Here is a 17406-nt window from a genome sequence, read left to right on the forward strand (position 1 = left end):
ACCACCTAGATTACTGCACCGGTGGCCCTTTAAAGTGGAGGATGGCCACGCATTTAATCTATAACTCGGCAAAGTCCAGATCCTAGACAGGCCCTCAATTTGCCTTCCACCTCATGGTTCGATCAAAGAGAGCAAGAAAGCAGGAGACACGATTGTACGTGGCAAGCTGGCCTGCTCGTGCATTCCGATCCATCTGACTGGCTGTCACGGTGGGTGCGCCATACGTAGCCGAAGCTTACTCGGGGGTCCCCGGTCATCTCCTGATGAGGTCCATGTTGCAAGTCGAAAACGCAAACCCGCTTTTCAAGCGCCGGAGAATTTCCGAATCTATGATGTTTTCCAGCCTTGTGGCTGGCGCTATTCGAGACATGAGCAAGGACCTCACGACTAGAAGGGGTCCTTACCACCTGTGGTAAACAATATTTGGTGTACTATTGAGTCTATCTGCCTCGTGTTCTTCGCACGTTGGACTCCGGGTCTTTCGGCTCTGACAAATAAATAGACTTTGTGCAGAATTTTCTAGTTTATGCAGGGATGCAGTCTAGCAAGGATTCGAATCCTGCGATAAATGAAATTATTCAGCGTTGATGGCGCGTTATGCCCCATAACCACTCAGCCGTCCCAATTTACCCCTCGTGCCGCCACCCAAGGGTGGGAGGCCACACGAACCATAGGAAGGAGAAAGCTAATAGTACTAACTCCTCAATCCATAGCCCTAATTAGCTGGAGGCTAAGTTTGGCAAGCCCCGGATTAAACAGCATGCCAGGTTCTAGAAGTTCATAAACAGCCATCCCGTACTTTAGGTTCAGAATAGTCCTTGCGACCATGACCCTGTTGCTTCTCGTTGCGCTCCCATAGAACTCATCATGGCCAATGATGGTGGCGGCAGTCCGCATGATTTGGTCGTGCAGACCTGGATCATGTACAGCATTGCTATTCTGCTGTTCCTGGTGAGACTGTATGTACAACCCTTTGACGTTCATAGATAACCTATCCTTCGTGGGCATTATCAGTAACAACAGTACAGGTTTGCGCGCTACAAGCGACTGGGATTTCGATTCCAGGTCGAAGATTATCTCATGGTGGTTGCTGTGGTAGGTTGAGCGCATTGCACTGTCATACATTGGGTTCTGTGTTAACATGCTCTTTTTGTGGTCACAGGGATTCTACACGGCATTCGCAGTCACAAACATTTTTATCATCGAGGGAGGAGGTAGCAATTTGTATGAACCTGCCAGTTTGTACAACACTTTCTCAGCCTCCGAGATTGCTGCAAGGGTCAAAGGTTCCAAGATCGAGTTTGCTTCGGAGAATGTATGGTTGCTTCCCAATTCTAGGCAAAATATGGTCTAACATGAATTTCAATACAGTGCCAGCTCTGCACCATCTATTCCCTCAAGGCTTGCATGCTGTTGGTGCACTCCCGACTCACGTAAGTGCACTCTCTGAGTCAACGCCGAGCTTCTGCTGACGGAAACTTCCAAGGTCGAACTTATGGCAGCACCGCCTGGTAAAAATTATCGCTGGATACACCCTAATCGGCTGGATCACCACAGAGCTGGTGCTGTTCCTGAATTGTCGCCCCCTGTCCGGATATTGGACGCTCCCGCCACCCCATAAGGAGTGCAGCACCTATTTTCGCTACGAAGTGGTGCAATGTGTCTTCAACATCAGTTCCGATATTTTCATTCTCTGCGTCATACTTCCCATGTTCATCCGCGCAAAAATGCCGTGGAAGACTAAGTTGCCCGTGATCGTGGTTTTCTCCATGGGTATTGTTGTGGTGCGTCCCTGCCCCGTTCGGCTTTGGCCCCCAGACTAGTTGCTAACCTGCATCCTCTGCCCCTCAGATCGCCTGTGCCATCATTTCCAAATACTTTACATTCCACAATATCTACGACGATAGCTACCAATTCTGGTACCTTAGGGAGGCATCGATCGGCATGTACGTGACGAACTTGCCATTCGTCTGGAGTCTCGCGAGATCGACACTTTCCTTCCTGCGAACGAGTCAATACACCAACAAAGGACGATACAATGAAGCCCAATACGGAACCGACCACGCCTCGAATGCACGATGGAAATCGGGGGTGAATTCGCGGTCGACTCGCAACATGCCTACCATTTACGATACTCGAACTGGACGCGCGGACGGAATCACGCGCACCGAAAGCGAAGAGAACATTATTAAATGGGTGGGGTGGGACATGTCACCAACAAATCGACCGCATCGACTGGTAGCGACAACACAGAGTGGGCTCATGGAAATGGACAGGATGACTTCATTATCAGAAAGACGACCGAGATTGTCATCCAGAAAGACTGATCAGGCCATGATTGTTCTATGGATCGTCTCAACCGAGCCGACGAGCAGTCGCTATGACCTTGAGTTCCTCCCAGGAGTCAGTCACTTTTGCTCTCCTGGTCGCGGAGGCAAGACCCTTTAATCGCAAACGACAGCCTTACGAAATCAAACCCCCCCCCCCCCTTCCTCGATTTCAGGATTTGAACCCCTCCAGGCTCCAGCGATCGCGAAGAGTTCGTGCAGCGCAATTGCCAACAACCCCGCTGTATCTGAACCACAGTGACGTCTCTCGGCACCACTGGGGCCCCGATCATCCAAACCACGCGGGGGCCGCATCCACGTTCCATTGAATGTCTCCGATCACTTTGAGCAAGTGAAAGGTAGATCAGTTCCACCGTCACCGCTACCCGTCCAGCCACGGCCGTCGGATTTAGGTAATCAACTACACTACTGTGTCTACGGTCCCACCAGGGACGAGAGTACACGTAATGTATGGACTACCGAGCTGCCTACTCAGTCTTCACGATTCTTCCGTTGGAAAGGACCTTCAGGCACGGAGCTGAAGCAGGCTCACGCCCCCGTTCTCGGCCGGGGAGGATTTTAGCGATCGGCCGGCCACGAGGTTTTCACCTGGTTGTGGTGGTGGTCGGTGCTGCGGCTCCCCCTCATTCCATTCTCCCTCACTCCCTTTCCGATCAAACATCTCAAAACCGATTCGGACGAGAAGACGATCCTCATCATGTATAGATTTCCCTATGTTTCTTGTATATAGCTTTGATGACCCTACTTTAATCATACCTAATGATGTATCAACGACACAATATTCCTTATTTATTTGAGGCTGTGCAATCAGCAATCACTTACAAGTCCCCCTGAAGGGAAATTGAAATTCACCATGGCTATAGCTGAAAGTCCGAAACTCTGCCAAGCCGGAGCGGGTCGTAGTCGGGTCGGCTACAAACCCACACCAAAACACTATTACTAGTGGTTCCTTTGAACCAACTCTGACAAGACATTTCCCAAGAAACCTTGGCGATGCGCTCCCAAAGGCTTATCTCAATTCCAGTCTAGTGTCCGATATTCCTTCCTGTTTATGGCATGATCCTAGTCAGTTCCGATTTCGAGTTCAACACATATCGCGGAAGATCTAAACGGCAGTTATCATCCATCTATCTAAATTTTCATCCATCCAGTCTCCAGGGTAACTAGCCGGTGAAACATAAAAATGCTAGTTTAGTGGGTAAGTACTTCGTAGTCAGGCGGATTTATGTTCGCATCTGCTCAAAACACGAACACACGCACTTTGCACTAAGACAAACTGGTCAATTTCACCCGATGCTAATTGACTTTTTGTTCTAAACTCTGTCATAGAGTTCAGGCTGTGCTGTGCTGTGCTGTGCTGTGCTATGCTCGCTCTGTCAGTACTTATGGGTATATCATGAACCCCGCTATTGGCTGGTTGTTGGATCCGTAGTCAGTCTCTCTACTATTTATTCCTCTCTACTAGATAACTAGACTAGTAGGTTTCCTCGAATAGAAGAAAGAATGCAATGCAAGTGAGACACTCTTATCTCGATTTGACTTTCCTTTCTATTTCCAGGGCAGGAGAAACAAAGTTAGTAAGCATTTAGTACGAACTCAACATGAACTACTACTACCTTCCTATCTCGTATTCACTAGCACAAAATACGATATCTCCTACTACTGCAGGGGTAGATAGCCTCGGTAGTCGGTACATTTTCTCATCAATAATAACTAAGATTAAGATTCCTTCCTTCGGCTTGGCTTGGCTTGGCTTGGCTTAATGCACCGGTAGTTAAGCGAAGCCGAACTGCGACAGGGGTGAGTGAGATTTTAGATCGGTTCGGTAAAGTGCGTAGTGTACCTAGTTGGCTGGTTAGTGGTGGGTGTGTTACTACTACTATAGAAGGAATCACTTGGCGGGCGAGCTTGGCCGTTGTGGTATTTGAGATATGGGTTGGTTTGGGTTTAGTGTGCTTTGTTAGTAGGTTTAGGTTAGTGTTGTTGCCTGTGCGGTTTAGTTTGTTGTTTTGGGTTTGTTGTTCAGGGACGGATGGGACGGCATTGTTAGGTTTGTGTTGGTTACTTGGTTTAGCTTCTTCTTTTTTTTCGTGAGTGGCTTTCGTGCGCTTTTTGGTTTGGACTGGTATTGAGTTATGAGGGAGATATATTGTGACTACTTGTAAATATTAATGATACTTTGTTATATGAATGTTGCTGGAAGGTTCGGAGCTGAGATCAGTATCGTGATTAGAAGGCAAATTAGGCTGCCAGTCTCGAGGTATTGATTGTGTGGCGAGAAGGTATTGTTCAGATGTAGATATTTTGGTCGACTGACTTGATAGCTGCTTTCCAGGATAGATTTATAATCTTTAATCAACTCGTGTCGTTAAATTTGTCCATGTTGTTCCAGTCTCTGCGTACATGGGTAGATGGTGATTTATGTACGCCAGAGGATTTACATAGCCAGTGAATATTAAGTAACTACTAGAGACTAAGTGATAGTCTGCGTGTCTCTAGCTACCCTACAGAACTACGTTTCATGTTACTATGTAGTCTTAGTATTGTTGCACTGGTAGTTTAGGTCGATTATATTAGTATACTAGTATCGCCCAGGCCGACAAAATATATTCCCCGAGCTGAGACTCACATCATGGCAAGCCGCCATTGCTCATCAGGCAGTCAAGTAGTGCCGATATTGAATCTGAAACACTATAGTGATACTTTGAATAGTAAAATCGCAATATTCGATATTGACCAAATGAATTATCCCGCTATTCATCGACAAACTGACTCAATCGTACCTCGTATCATTGCAACTTCACGAGAACCTATCCTCCGCCCGTCCTAGATATCGACTACGGATCGCCTGGCTGATTGTGCTCATGCGACTGGCCATCCCACCGTGCTGGATGTTGCTCAAGAGTGCTTCCTCAAGTGCGGACTGCGTGACGCTCGCATCTAGACGAGGAGTCAGTATGATATCATGCGCCCAGAAGAGAAGCTCACCATCTAGGTCACTAAAGCTGCTCCCCATACTAGGAGTCCCGTCGCTCGCGTCTCTCCGCAAAGCCATAGACTGTCGCGGACTGAAATGTGCCAGTTCCCCAGTTCTTCTAGGACTCAATGGCCCTCCGCTTTGATTCAACCGTCGCCGTCTGTCAGATTGTGGATGTGCAACTGGGACTCCGGAACTGGCAGAGCTTGCGGATGATTCGGTTGTGACTGATGTTCTAGAAATCGTCTGTGCTGAGGGGCGTCGGTGTGACTCAGAAACATCCTCGGCGTTCATCCTCAACGTAGCATTAAGATCCTGCCCAGACGCTCCGTGGGACGTCCTTTCTGGTTCCGGCAGGAAAGCAGGGGACTCATCGTCATCTTCATCGTCGTACCTCAGGCTGGCCCTATGCGTGGAGAATTTGCCGAAAGGGGGCTTGAATCGCAGGCCACGACGACTTCCAAACCCGTTGTCGTCGTCGGACTCGGACTCAGATGAGCTAGAGGTCGTATCATCTTCCAGAGGAGGGGATTTCGGAGCCGAAGGAGCTGCAGCTTGCTCCCTTTTACCTGCAGCTGGTCGATTGGCATAGCTTTCTCGCTTAGGTTCTCTTGGCTCCGCCACAGGGGTATCGTTGTGGACTGGTTCACGGGCAGTTTTGACTTGATTAACGGTGGTTGTTGAGCTGGTGCGTCGGGGGATGGGAGCTAGAATGTCCACATTAATATTACAGGATACAGGCATAGAGGCTGGATAAAACTTGCCACGCTGTGGAGGAGTATCTTTCTGCTGCGTCGAGAGGCGCGACGGAGCTCGAGGGCCTTTGGCTGTCAGAAAACTCAAAAGGACATTATCGGGGAACACCCACCTGCATTGGTGGCACCTTTTGTCTGTTGACCCAGCGCCGTGCTACCCGTCACCGAACCAGGAGCAGGAGATGTAGACGTCGACTGAGTGGTGGGCACTCTACTCATCTGTGCACGTACTTGTGACAGCTGCCGATCGTAGAGCCATGCTGCCTGTTGAAGGAGAAACTGCAGTGTTACATCAAAATGATCTGCCCTGCAGAGTTGATCAGTGATGCCTTAATACTCGATAAGACCAATCGTACAGTGCTTTCCCTATGGCACTGTCAGCATTTCTGAATGTCATCAGACTATCATTAGGCACCATCATTACAGTCTAAATCATCTCCCTTGGAAGGGCGCGAAAGGATATTCCAGAGAGCCTGGTCTTTGGCAGCGTTCCATTCAACCTGTCTGGTCAGCGAGATGGAGATCAGTTGACTAGCGGCACTTACCGGAGAAGGATCCACAAAGTCACCCCTGGGGAAGGGAAGGCGAATAAACACGGTGAACTTGGTGTCTCCAGACTGATTGAAGGATGTCATCGCGGTGACTCGTATATGCGTACGTAGAACTACTATAATACTCCAGGCGATACACCTAAATCATCAGAAGAATAATACAGATGACCTTTGCTGCTACCTAGCAGTTAGCTTAGTGGGTGCCGGGTTGGATGTGATGAATGCGGAGGGATTGAAGTGTCACGCCGCCACCGTCAGGGTCGGTGCGTTGCGATAACAGCTCAGCTTATACAGACTGCGATATGGGCTGCCAGTTGCTAATTCCACCCTATTGCCACGGCCGCATTTAAGAACTCACGTGACAGCTTCGTCACAAGGTTATCTCTTTCCTATTTGGGGTGAGACAGCCTGATCGATGGCAACTCGCCTGATGGACTTCTCCAGCATGAAGTGTATCGGCTTATGCGAATCAGCAATTCATCAAGCATGGTTGAGCTGGTTGAGCTAGTTGAGCACCTGATGGAGGTCTCCCAACTTTCCCATTGAGGCAGGAATATATAGACAGGATAGGATGTAGTTATCCATTACGCGTTGATCGTGCAGTTCGACTTATAGAGCATGCGTGAGCTATATGCATGCGCTATTGTGACATATAAGGAGCATATTGTACGAGCAAGTTATACCCAGAACTTCAGTGAAAGCCTTTTACCGCCCCATCAGACAGGGTCCAAACTCTTGGCGCAATTTAGGCCGGGTTAACGTCAGCCAACGAATGTCCAACAGACCTCCAACAGTCTAATAACCCTAGTACGTCAGTGCTTCAGCCTACAGCACACTCCGCAACAGGTAGCATATGCGTCGTCACTAGCACTGCTGAAGCGCTTTTTTGGATAATGCAGTCTGACAATGCGAACAATGACGCGGTCAGGTTTGCAGCCTAGACTACCTGCGAGTCGGAGTTTGATGGATATATCTGCCTCGAAGACCGACCCAATGAGACGCATATAAGTAGGAGTTCTACTCGCAGTTGCGATTCCATCTTCATCAACAATCTCATTCTCATCTTGACGTTCTACTGCATCAATATAGCAACAATGGCTGGTCCAGTCCCTAAACCAGAGTTTCTTCTGGGCTTCCATCAGGTTTTGTCACCCACTGGTGGCATCAAAGTGTCTCCGCTATGCCTGGGAACTATGAATTTTGGAACAACCTGGTCAGCCAATCCTCTTGCTTACAATAAAATAACGATTTACTGACACCCAGTAGGGAACCATACATGGGCGAATGCAGCAAGGAAGAATCCTTCGCAATCATGAACACCTTTTTCGATCACGGTGGAAACTTCATCGACACGTATGTTGAATTAGCATACACCAGCTCTTTCGACGAGCGACAGGCTTATAATCTCTAGTGCCAACGTTTACCAGGACGGACAATCCGAACAATGGATTGGAGAATGGATGAAGAAACGTGGGAATCGAGACCAGATGGTGTAAGTACACACCCTTTATTATCAGGTTGCTACATCTTGGTATGCTCTATATTGACAATGACAGCATCGCAACCAAATACACGACCGGGTTCCGCCGCCCACACGTATCCACTGAGCCCATCCAATCGAACTTCGTCGGAAATTCCGTGAAGTCCATGAATCTGTCCGTCAAGAACAGTCTCGAAAAGCTTCAAACTGACTACATTGACATTCTCTATGTGCACTGGTGGGACTTTACCACCAGCGTGGAGGAAGTCATGCATGGCCTGAACGCACTCGTCTTGGCCGGGAAGGTCCTCTATTTGGGTGTCTCTGGTACTCCTGCTTGGCTGGTAGTTAAGGCAAATGCCTACGCGCGCGCGAACGGACTCAGGCCATTCTCTGTCTATCAGGGCAAGTGGAATGCTGGATTCAGAGATATAGAAACGGAGATTGTGCCCATGTGTCGGGACCAGGGGATGGCAATCGCGCCTTTTGCAGTGCTAGGCCAGGCGAAGTTCAGACCTGCAGAGCAGCGCAACGCGGAGTACAAGGGCTCTGGACGAGCGGCACTACGGGCCGAGGAAGATGACAAGGTTTCTGACGTGTTGGAGGCTGTTGCCAAGCGGAATGGGACAACCCTTTATGCTATTGTGAGTTTCACCCTTACCTATACCCATATTCAGCACCACGTATAGAGACAATTCAACTGACATATCTCTTTTAGGCACTCGCATGGGTTCGCTTCAAGGCACCTTACGTCTTCCCCATTATTGGCCAACGGAGCGCAGCGCATATGAAAGCCAACATTGAAGCTCTGAGCCTGGATTTGTCGAAGGAGGATATGGATGAGATTGATAAGGCCACTAAGTTCAATCCTGCCTTCCCACTGGACTACCTCCTCGCCGAAAATTTCAGTACCGCGTTTACTGCAGCAGATGTGCAATTGACGAAGTGGACCGCGCATATAGATGCTCCTACTCCTGTGATGCCGGTCAGACCGCGTAAGGATTTGTGAATTAACTGTGGGGTTGTTGTGGGTGCTTCATCTGCTATTGATGCTATGAGAGGATAATAAAACCAGTGTCATTATAGAGGTTACTGGACAGTCCATGAGCTTGATCTCAGGTGTGGATAGGCCAATAAAGTCAGATATTAAGTTGTCTAGACAAATATCGAGTGCGGTAGTATACATAACATGTTTCTAGTTCTTAACATGTCTTCCACACCTGGGAATATGTGTATTAAGAGTGGGGTGCCCCCTAGGGAAGCAGAATCAACAGAATATTTGTACATGATTGCATCAAAATCTGCTCAAATGTTCTTTCTCTAGCGACAAGGATTTTCAGGTTTCTCTACTACACTTGCACCTGCTCTTCCTAGTAGACGGCACGTTACGAAGCCCTAATATTGTTGACCATCTTAGAATATGATGAAGAAGACACTGATCATTCTCTGATTTTAGACATCTAGATGAGGTTTGGAGAAATTTTAGTAATTGAAATGGTACACACAGGGATCGTTGCATATTTCAAGGTTCCATCCCCAATTCACTCTGAAAATTTGGACTCTGCCTGTCACTGTCAACGGCCACACCCAATATGGCTGTGGGTATTCACTGAAAGCCCACATGCCCTGGGAAAAAAAATATTCATGGCCATCCCTCCATCCCAAGTGTTCTTCCTTGCTTCCTTCTTCCTTCCCCAAGCCATTTCGAGTTGCTTTCTGTTCAGACTTTACACACGTGCCTTCATCTTTCTGCCGGCTCAACCGTCAACATGCCTATCGAAGAGGGTGCAAGCAGTCCCAAGCATCTCAATAGCTCTGAGTTGCTCAAGAAGATTGACAAGCTGCGAGAGAAAAACATTGGAAAACATGTGCCTCTTCCGCAGGTAAGACTCTGCCACCTCCAGAAACCGTTTACAAGTGATACTAATCTCATCAAGTTGGTTGTCGTTGGAGACCAGAGTTCAGGGAAATCATCTCTTCTGGCAAGCCTGACCAAGATTCCATTCCCTCGTGATATAGAACTTTGTACGCGATATGCCACGCAGATAACCTCCCGTCGTGAGAACGATCGCTCGGTTGAGATTTCGATAATCCCTGCTGTGGATGCATCCGCGGAGCACAGGGCAAAAGTACAGGGCTATAAGAGGACCCTCAGAGGTACCGAGGACTTTCGCTTAGAATTCCCAACAATTCTTCAGGAGGTCCGGCTAGCCCAAAAATATATGTGTCTTTGACAAAGGCTAACATACCGAATAGGTCGACGTGTGTATGGGAATCCGTTCAGACCTTTCATCTAAGGAGGGATCAGTCTTCAGCAAAGACGTGCTCCGGATTGAGCTATGCGGGCCAGAAGAGGGCTACCTGACCGTCATAGATGTACCGGGGATCTTCAGAGACCCGACTGAGGACATCACTACTGACAGTGATATTGAGCTAGTTCGAGAGATATGGTCAAGAGCTATATCGCAGATGCCCGCACTGTGATCTTGGCTGTGCTCCCGAGCAATGTCGATCTTGCAACCCAGGAGATCCTCAAGCTGGCTAAAGATTATGACGAAAATGGAGAACGTACCCTTGGTGTGCTGACCAAACCCGATTTGGTGATTGAGCAAAGCGCTAAGGCAGCTTTGTGCTCACTGGTCCTGGGGCACAAGAGACCGCTGACACTGGGATACTACTTGGTGAGAAACCAGGGCGCCGATAAAAACACTTCTTTCGATGGCGAGGAAGGAGAGAGAATGTTTGACAGCCAGCCTTGGAGTTCCTTGCCGAGAGACCGTATTGGCATCCAGGCCCCACGAGAACGGCTAGGAGAACTACTGAGCGAAGTTACGGAGCGCGAATTCCCTGAATTGCGTAAGGACATCAAAAATCAGATTGATACATGCCATCAAGATCTGGACCGCCTGGGACCTGCACGCCAGACTGAACAGGAACAGCGTGCATTTCTGAGTGGTATAGCTCGCCAGTTTCAGATCCTCGCACGAGCTGCACGTGATGCTCATTATACAGAAAATGAAGCATTTGCAGAGAGCGACCTCAGGCTTCTCACGCACATTGTCAATTTTTCTGATAGCTCAACTTTCCGGGCCAAAGCCCATCTTTACTCATTCGACTGCCCTACCTCAGATGCAGCCGACAATGACCAAGCAGACAACGGCACGAACAACAAACCGCACGGGAAGAGTCAAAGCGATAAATGGGGCCCAAGGTGGAAAGCCAACATGCACGCCCAGCCGACAGCCGAAGATCGCTTTTGTCTGGCTCAAAAATCAAGCGAAACCTGGAAAAGCCTGGACCCTAGCAACTTCCCGGAGTTAGAGCCGATTGTCAGCCGCCTGGAGGGCCCCGAAGATCCTAAAGGGGATATCAAAGCTTGGATTGAAGTGTTATATTCTAATTCACGTGGTCTTGATCTTGGGACCTTTGGCAACAACATTTTCTGCAACGCTTTCAAGGAGCATGCCGGCAAATGGGAAGCCATGACCCGCGAACACGTGAGTAATGTTATTATGGTGGTTCACCGTTTCCTGAGTACGGCATTGGGAAAGATTTGCGGAAGCAAACAGCTCTATAACAAGATTTGGTCCAGCATTCTCGATGAACTTCTGAAAAGATACGAGATGGCCATGTCACAGGCGCTGTTCCTTTTGTCGGTTGAAAGAAATCGCCGACCATATACACTGAACAATTATTTTAATCAGACCCTCCAGAAACTGCGCAGCGCCCGTGTAGCTCAGGCATTAGAGGACAATGCTATGGTTGACAGCGACACTTGGACTACCGGATCAGCGAAGATAGTCGATCTGAATGCTGTCAAGAAGACTGTCAGCGACCAGGCGAATGTGGAACATATCACTGGGGAAATCCATGACATCCTGTGGTCCTACTACCAAGTCGCACGCGAAAGATTTGTGGATAATGTCCACATGCAAGCAATCGAGCATTGTCTTCTGACCGGTCCTGAGAGCCCCCTTGAAGTTTTTAGCCAGGAATGGGTGATCAATCTGGAGCCGGAAGAGCTGGCAGCAATCGCGGGTGAATCGCAGGCGACCAAAGCACGGCGTACCGGCCTGAAGCAAAAGATGGAGGATTTGAAGTCTGCTCTACAAACCTTGAAATTCTGACGTTCTGAGATTTTGATGTTCTTTCAAGCTAATAATCCTGTTCTTATGTGAACTAATCCGCAGTAATAGTAATAATACCCATAACAATATGACTTGACAGCGTTATTCTGACCCAGTGATGCACAATATTGAAAGGGAAGACTCGTATGCGGATGGATGAAAGAGGAATGAGCCGAGAACCGGGGATGGTGCGTCATAAGCCGAAGGCGGTGAAATGCCCCTCCCGTTGAGAAAAGTGAAGTTCAACACATTCCACCAGACCATCTGTACCAATCTATCTATCTGCAGAAAGCCAAATCTGTAGATTGATTCTGTCACCGCGGAATAGCTATCAGTGCGTGCTAACTTGTTGGGAAACGCTAATCCCTCAGCTCACAGGTGGTGGGCTGGAATTCACCAGTCGCGATACTTATCGCACCCCGTGCTCCGAACTACCCGGCATATGTCAGAATACACCAGAACACAAACATTTCGAGCTTTCTCCTGATTTCCCTCGCGTTCTCTGTCGTCGATCGCCTGTCCTCTGGCTGCAATAAGCAGATTGCTTTTGCAGAGCTGTTGTGGTTCCCAAATCCTCTCCGTCGTTCACCTTTCCGCACCAACCTTTGTCCCGTCCCAGCCTTCGCCTGCACCGATGCAATAGAACTGTTCGGACGAATTGATAGAAATTGAGATTTGTATAAATTTGCTGGACTCGCATTCCAGCCGCATAGCAGTGGACAATTGCTCCACCGTTCAGTATGACATCCGCTCCGACGCCAGAGATGACGCCCGCCGAGGCCGAGTCGGTCTACTTCAACAACTACCCCCCGCCCAAAGCCCTCCCGAAGCATGAAGCCCTCGCTCGAGCTTTTGTCGATTACCACGTCCAAGCAAACCGACGCCTTGTCCTGGTGACATCGGGGGGCACCACAGTTCCTCTTGGTTCGTGGGATGGCTCGTGCACGTGAGAAAGATTTCTGACCGTTGTACAGAGAACCAGACTGTCCGCTTCATTGACAACTTCAGCGCGGGCACGCGAGGTGCTGTGTCGGCAGAATACTTTCTTCAGGAGGGATATGCGGTGATCTTCCTACATCGGCAGTTCAGTCTGCTGCCATACTCGCGGCATTACAGCCACTCGACCAATTGCTTTCTGGATTTCATGGATGAGGAGGAACCGGTGCCTGATGCCACAGAGACCAGCGAGTCGGATCACCGGCCGATCAAGGTGCGCAGTGAGTACCAGGACCAAATGCGCGATGTGTTGCGAAAGTATCGTTATGCGAAGCGCAACAACCTCCTGTTGCTACTCCCGTTCACCACGATCTCGGAGTATCTGTTTGAACTACGGTCGCTGGCTCAGCTAATGAAGCCATTGGGCCCCAATGCGCTGTTCTACCTGGCCGCTGCCGTCAGCGATTTCTTTATTCCCAGCGACCGCATGTCGGAGCACAAGATCCAGTCGTCAGAGCTGCCGGACAATTTAACCAAGGACCAGGCAGTTGGCTCGTCCGACATTTACACGGGCGGAATCGAGCCGCAACCCCCGTCGCGTAGTAAGAAATTGATCATTGATCTGGACCCGGTGCCAAAGTTCTTACATCGCTTGGTCAATGGGTGGGCGCCGGATGGCAGTATGATTGTGTCGTTCAAACTTGAAACGGACCCCAACCTACTCGTATACAAGGCGCAGACGGCACTGCAGCGGTATGCGCACCATCTAGTGATTGGAAACTTGTTGACAACGCGCAAATGGGAGGTGGTGTTTGTCACCCCGGACCCCCCGCACGAGCGCTGGATCCGGGTGCCGAAGTCGCGGCGCAGCAAGAGCATTTCTGGCAGCGAGGCGCAGGTTGGTTTGGCCGAGGCCAAGCGGGCGGGCGAGTCCGCAAAGGCAGAAACCGGTGGGGGCGGGCAGAGTCAGAGACCGTTGGAAGACGAGGCCATCTCGGCTGAGGGAGTGGAGATCGAAAGTTTGATCATCCCTGAGTTGGTCAAGTTGCATTCGAACAAGATTGCTAAACACAACGCTCAGTCCTAGACATGGTTGTTGAGGATTTTGGGTCGAGACACGAAGTCTGGCGCGCGAATGGACTCACTCCAAACGTTCCGACTGAAAGGAGTTTCATGTGTGCGTTTCTGGAAGCATGACGAATGCAGCTAATCCTGAGGCAGGAGGGTCTTCTCCAGATAGATTAATAGGGGTCCTTCACTCTTTCTACTGTGTAAACCGGAGGTTCCTGTGTAGTTAGTTTGTTAGCGTAGGAGATAAATCATCTGCCGTGTCTCAACCACCATGTTCAAAATGTAACAGTAGTGCTGCTGTCAGATTTAAACCATCAGTCCCGTCCAAGGGGCCAAAATCCTTAACTCACACACACACATTCCGGCCCCCCCTTCTTCCTTTCTCGTTTCTCCTTCGTCCATTAAGGGAATCTCCCAAGTTCATCCCTTCTCCTCTCTTCCCCCCCTTAACGCAAGAAACCGCAAACATGATGTGATGGATCGACTGGGATTTTGATTTTGATTCTCTCAAGGGATCCGCAGCACGCACAAATCATGGATCAGCAACCTCGGGAGTTCTCAACTTCTGACAGCTTCACCGGCTGACGGGTCGTCAGGGGCGGGTTTCAGGTTTGCAGCTCCTCAGCAATCCATGGTTAGGCGCCGCGAAGACCCCAAACTAAGCGATGGATCAAGCTCCATTCTCCAGTCAGACGGTACCATTCCGATGCTAACGCGTCATCGACAGCTTAGGAGCCCTCCAGATCGCCGGCCAGCGTGGGCCGATCTTCGCCCGTCTACGTGCCTTCCTACGTCGCCATCTCCACGCCCTCTTGTGTGTCCGAACAATAATAATAACCATAACGTGCCTGGTGTCGATCTCGGGGATTTGCTTCCTCGATTTCTTTTTTCCCCTGTTGCTCCTCCTCCTTTCTCCCCTCTCCTCTCTCCCCTCCACCGCCAGGGGACCCCGATCCCTTTGTCTCAGCCTCCTCCGTGCCTGCTTGTCCCCAGGAATTTCCCCGCCGGCAAATAACGACCGAGTGCATTTCACCCGAAATATTCTTCGTTATTGGCGCACAGTGACAACGAAAGATGCATTGAACACCTTGTATCAGTCTGGAGGATTGCTCGATAATAATTTCATTGCTTGTTTCAAGTCTCTATTGCATTCGGCGTCTCGATCCCGCTCCGCTGCAGGTCGGCGACCGCTTCCATCCCAGCCAATTTGAACTTCCCCTCACCGCGCGCTTCCTCAACAATGGCAATCCGTCGATTTCGTCGCATCACCATCCTCGCCTCCCTCTTGGGTGTATTCCTCCTCTACCACTTTCTCTCCATCCGCCCAGAGCTCTACACCCGCAGCGCTACCCAGCTCCGCACTCCGCAGAGCACCCCGCAGAGCGCTCCAAATGAGCCTCCCGAATGTCCCCCTCTCGAGGGGATCGAAGATGTCCTGATGGTCATGAAGACAGGTGTCACCGAAGCCCTCGACAAAGTCCCCGTTCACTTCCAAACAACGCTGCGCTGCGTCCCTAACTACATTATCTTCTCGGATTTCGAAGAAGAAATCGAAGGCGTCAAAATCCATGACGCTCTCCGCACAATGGACAGCACTGTCCGAGACACCGTTGCCGACTTCAACCTCTACAATCGTCTCCGCGAACAAGGTCGCGCCGGTCTCGAATCGGCCGACTTCGCTGACGAGGCCAACTCCAACATCGGCAAGCCCAACAACCCGGGCTGGAAGCTCGACAAATGGAAATTCCTCCCTATGGTGCAGCAGGCCCTCACTTATAAGAACAATGCCAAATGGTATGTCTTCATGGAGGCAGATACCTATTTCTCGTGGCCGACACTCCTCGAGTGGCTTTCGCATTTCGATCCAAAAGAACCCCACTACATCGGCACTGAGACTCAGATCGCAGACGTCATCTTTGCGCATGGCGGTTCCGGCTTCGTTGTCTCCAACCCAGCCATGCAACTCGCCTCGAACGAGTACGCAACCCGTACCGTAGAGCTGAACGAATACACCGACTGGCATTGGGCTGGCGATTGTGTTCTGGGCAAGGTTCTCGCTGACGCCGGTGTCCCCTTGCGCTACTCATGGCCGATCCTCCAGAACTCCAACGTCGGAGAACTGGACGAATTTGCCAAGGGCTTCTACCGCAAGCCATGGTGTTTCCCCGCAGTAGCATTCCACCACCTGACATCTCACGAGATCCGGGATCTCTACGAGTTCGAGAAACGCCGACGTCAACAGGTGAGCCCATCTCCATACCCCTGTAACCCAGCATACCCCTGCTAACACACAACCCCTCCACATCCAGACTACCAGCAACGTCCTCCTCCACCGCGACGTCTTCAAAGAACTCATCTACCCCGAGCTCTCGAACGTCCGCGACAGCTGGGACAACCTCTCCGACGAAGAACACCCCGCCATCACCGACTTCCACGAATGCAAAACCCTCTGCTCCAGCTCGCGAAGCTGCGCGCAATTCGTCATGCGCGACGGCATTTGCTTCACCGGCGAAACGCCCCGACTGGGTGTCAGAAACCCTACAGCCCGATCTGGCTGGATCTTAAGCACAATCGAGCACATGATGGATCACGCACCGCGGTGTCCTCATCCTGACTTTGGACTTTGAACGTGCTTCTTTCTTTCCTTATTTTTCTTCCTCTGCCCCCTCATCTCCACCTTGAATTTCGCGGGACGAATATTCCGTTTATTGGCCTTTCTTCTTTTGTGAAAACAAATCCCACAATACTCAGATTACCTGATTCATGTGTGTTGTATAACTATGGGTTTGATTGATTGAGTTTGCTGCTAGCGCAGTAGCATGCATCGTTGATTCGCATCGCATCGGCATACATGTAAATGTATGCTGAAATGGCGTTTGGGAGAGGAGTCGGTGGTATTTCTTTCCGTCCTGTCTTGTCATTGAGCCTCTGCTTCTTTATCCCCTTGCATCAATACCATGGCGTCTGGAACTGTCGGTACTTTCGTTTCTCTTTTTCTATTTCACTTGACTTATGTGTCAGCGTTTCAAGCCAGCATGCAAGCTAGCGTATATATGCTAGTTTGTCACGGGTGTTTAGCTAGACCAAATCAAAAAGATCATGAGACTAAGCTGGTCGTGGCTCGTAGATATCGAATTTTAATCTTGGCAGAGTAGCCACAT

The 17406-nt window shown here is 49.9% G+C and overlaps 6 protein-coding genes across 6 annotated transcripts; 5 read left to right on the top strand and 1 right to left on the bottom strand.

Annotated features, from left to right (window-relative positions):
• Positions 1-867: 867 nt before the first annotated feature.
• On the top strand, positions 868-2448 carry An02g13470 (uncharacterized protein; the record flags this gene model as incomplete). The annotated part of the gene is made up of 6 exons (XM_001400441.3): positions 868-959; positions 1029-1095; positions 1163-1315; positions 1372-1433; positions 1487-1784; positions 1852-2448. The coding sequence occupies 6 exons, from the start codon at positions 868-870 to the stop codon at positions 2446-2448; spliced, it is 1269 nt and encodes a 422-aa protein (XP_001400478.1).
• Positions 2449-5148: 2700 nt separating this feature from the next.
• Positions 5149-6715, bottom strand: An02g13480 (uncharacterized protein; the record flags this gene model as incomplete). The annotated part of the gene is made up of 6 exons (XM_059746747.1): positions 5149-6032; positions 6090-6146; positions 6194-6387; positions 6437-6446; positions 6505-6580; positions 6626-6715. The coding sequence occupies 6 exons, from the start codon at positions 6713-6715 to the stop codon at positions 5149-5151; spliced, it is 1311 nt and encodes a 436-aa protein (XP_059605177.1).
• Positions 6716-7725: 1010 nt separating this feature from the next.
• An02g13490 (uncharacterized protein) lies at positions 7726-9120 on the top strand (the record flags this gene model as incomplete). The annotated part of the gene is made up of 5 exons (XM_001400443.1): positions 7726-7844; positions 7898-7984; positions 8043-8123; positions 8188-8755; positions 8830-9120. The coding sequence occupies 5 exons, from the start codon at positions 7726-7728 to the stop codon at positions 9118-9120; spliced, it is 1146 nt and encodes a 381-aa protein (XP_001400480.1).
• Positions 9121-9880: 760 nt separating this feature from the next.
• An02g13500 (uncharacterized protein) lies at positions 9881-12238 on the top strand (the record flags this gene model as incomplete). Its single annotated transcript, XM_059746748.1, has 4 exons — positions 9881-9994; positions 10049-10268; positions 10396-10533; positions 10581-12238. 4 exons carry the CDS (start codon positions 9881-9883, stop codon positions 12236-12238), a joined length of 2130 nt encoding a protein of 709 aa, XP_059605178.1.
• A 740-nt stretch (positions 12239-12978) lies between these two features.
• An02g13510 (uncharacterized protein) lies at positions 12979-14261 on the top strand (the record flags this gene model as incomplete). The annotated part of the gene is made up of 3 exons (XM_059746749.1): positions 12979-13162; positions 13213-13400; positions 13467-14261. The coding sequence occupies 3 exons, from the start codon at positions 12979-12981 to the stop codon at positions 14259-14261; spliced, it is 1167 nt and encodes a 388-aa protein (XP_059605179.1).
• A 1224-nt stretch (positions 14262-15485) lies between these two features.
• On the top strand, positions 15486-16872 carry An02g13520 (uncharacterized protein; the record flags this gene model as incomplete). The annotated part of the gene is made up of 2 exons (XM_059746750.1): positions 15486-16487; positions 16519-16872. 2 exons carry the CDS (start codon positions 15486-15488, stop codon positions 16870-16872), a joined length of 1356 nt encoding a protein of 451 aa, XP_059605180.1.
• Positions 16873-17406: the final 534 nt, after the last annotated feature.

The sequence above is a fragment of the Aspergillus niger genome (genome assembly GCF_000002855.4).
Source record: "Aspergillus niger supercontig An02".
Taxonomy (NCBI): domain Eukaryota; kingdom Fungi; phylum Ascomycota; class Eurotiomycetes; order Eurotiales; family Aspergillaceae; genus Aspergillus; species Aspergillus niger.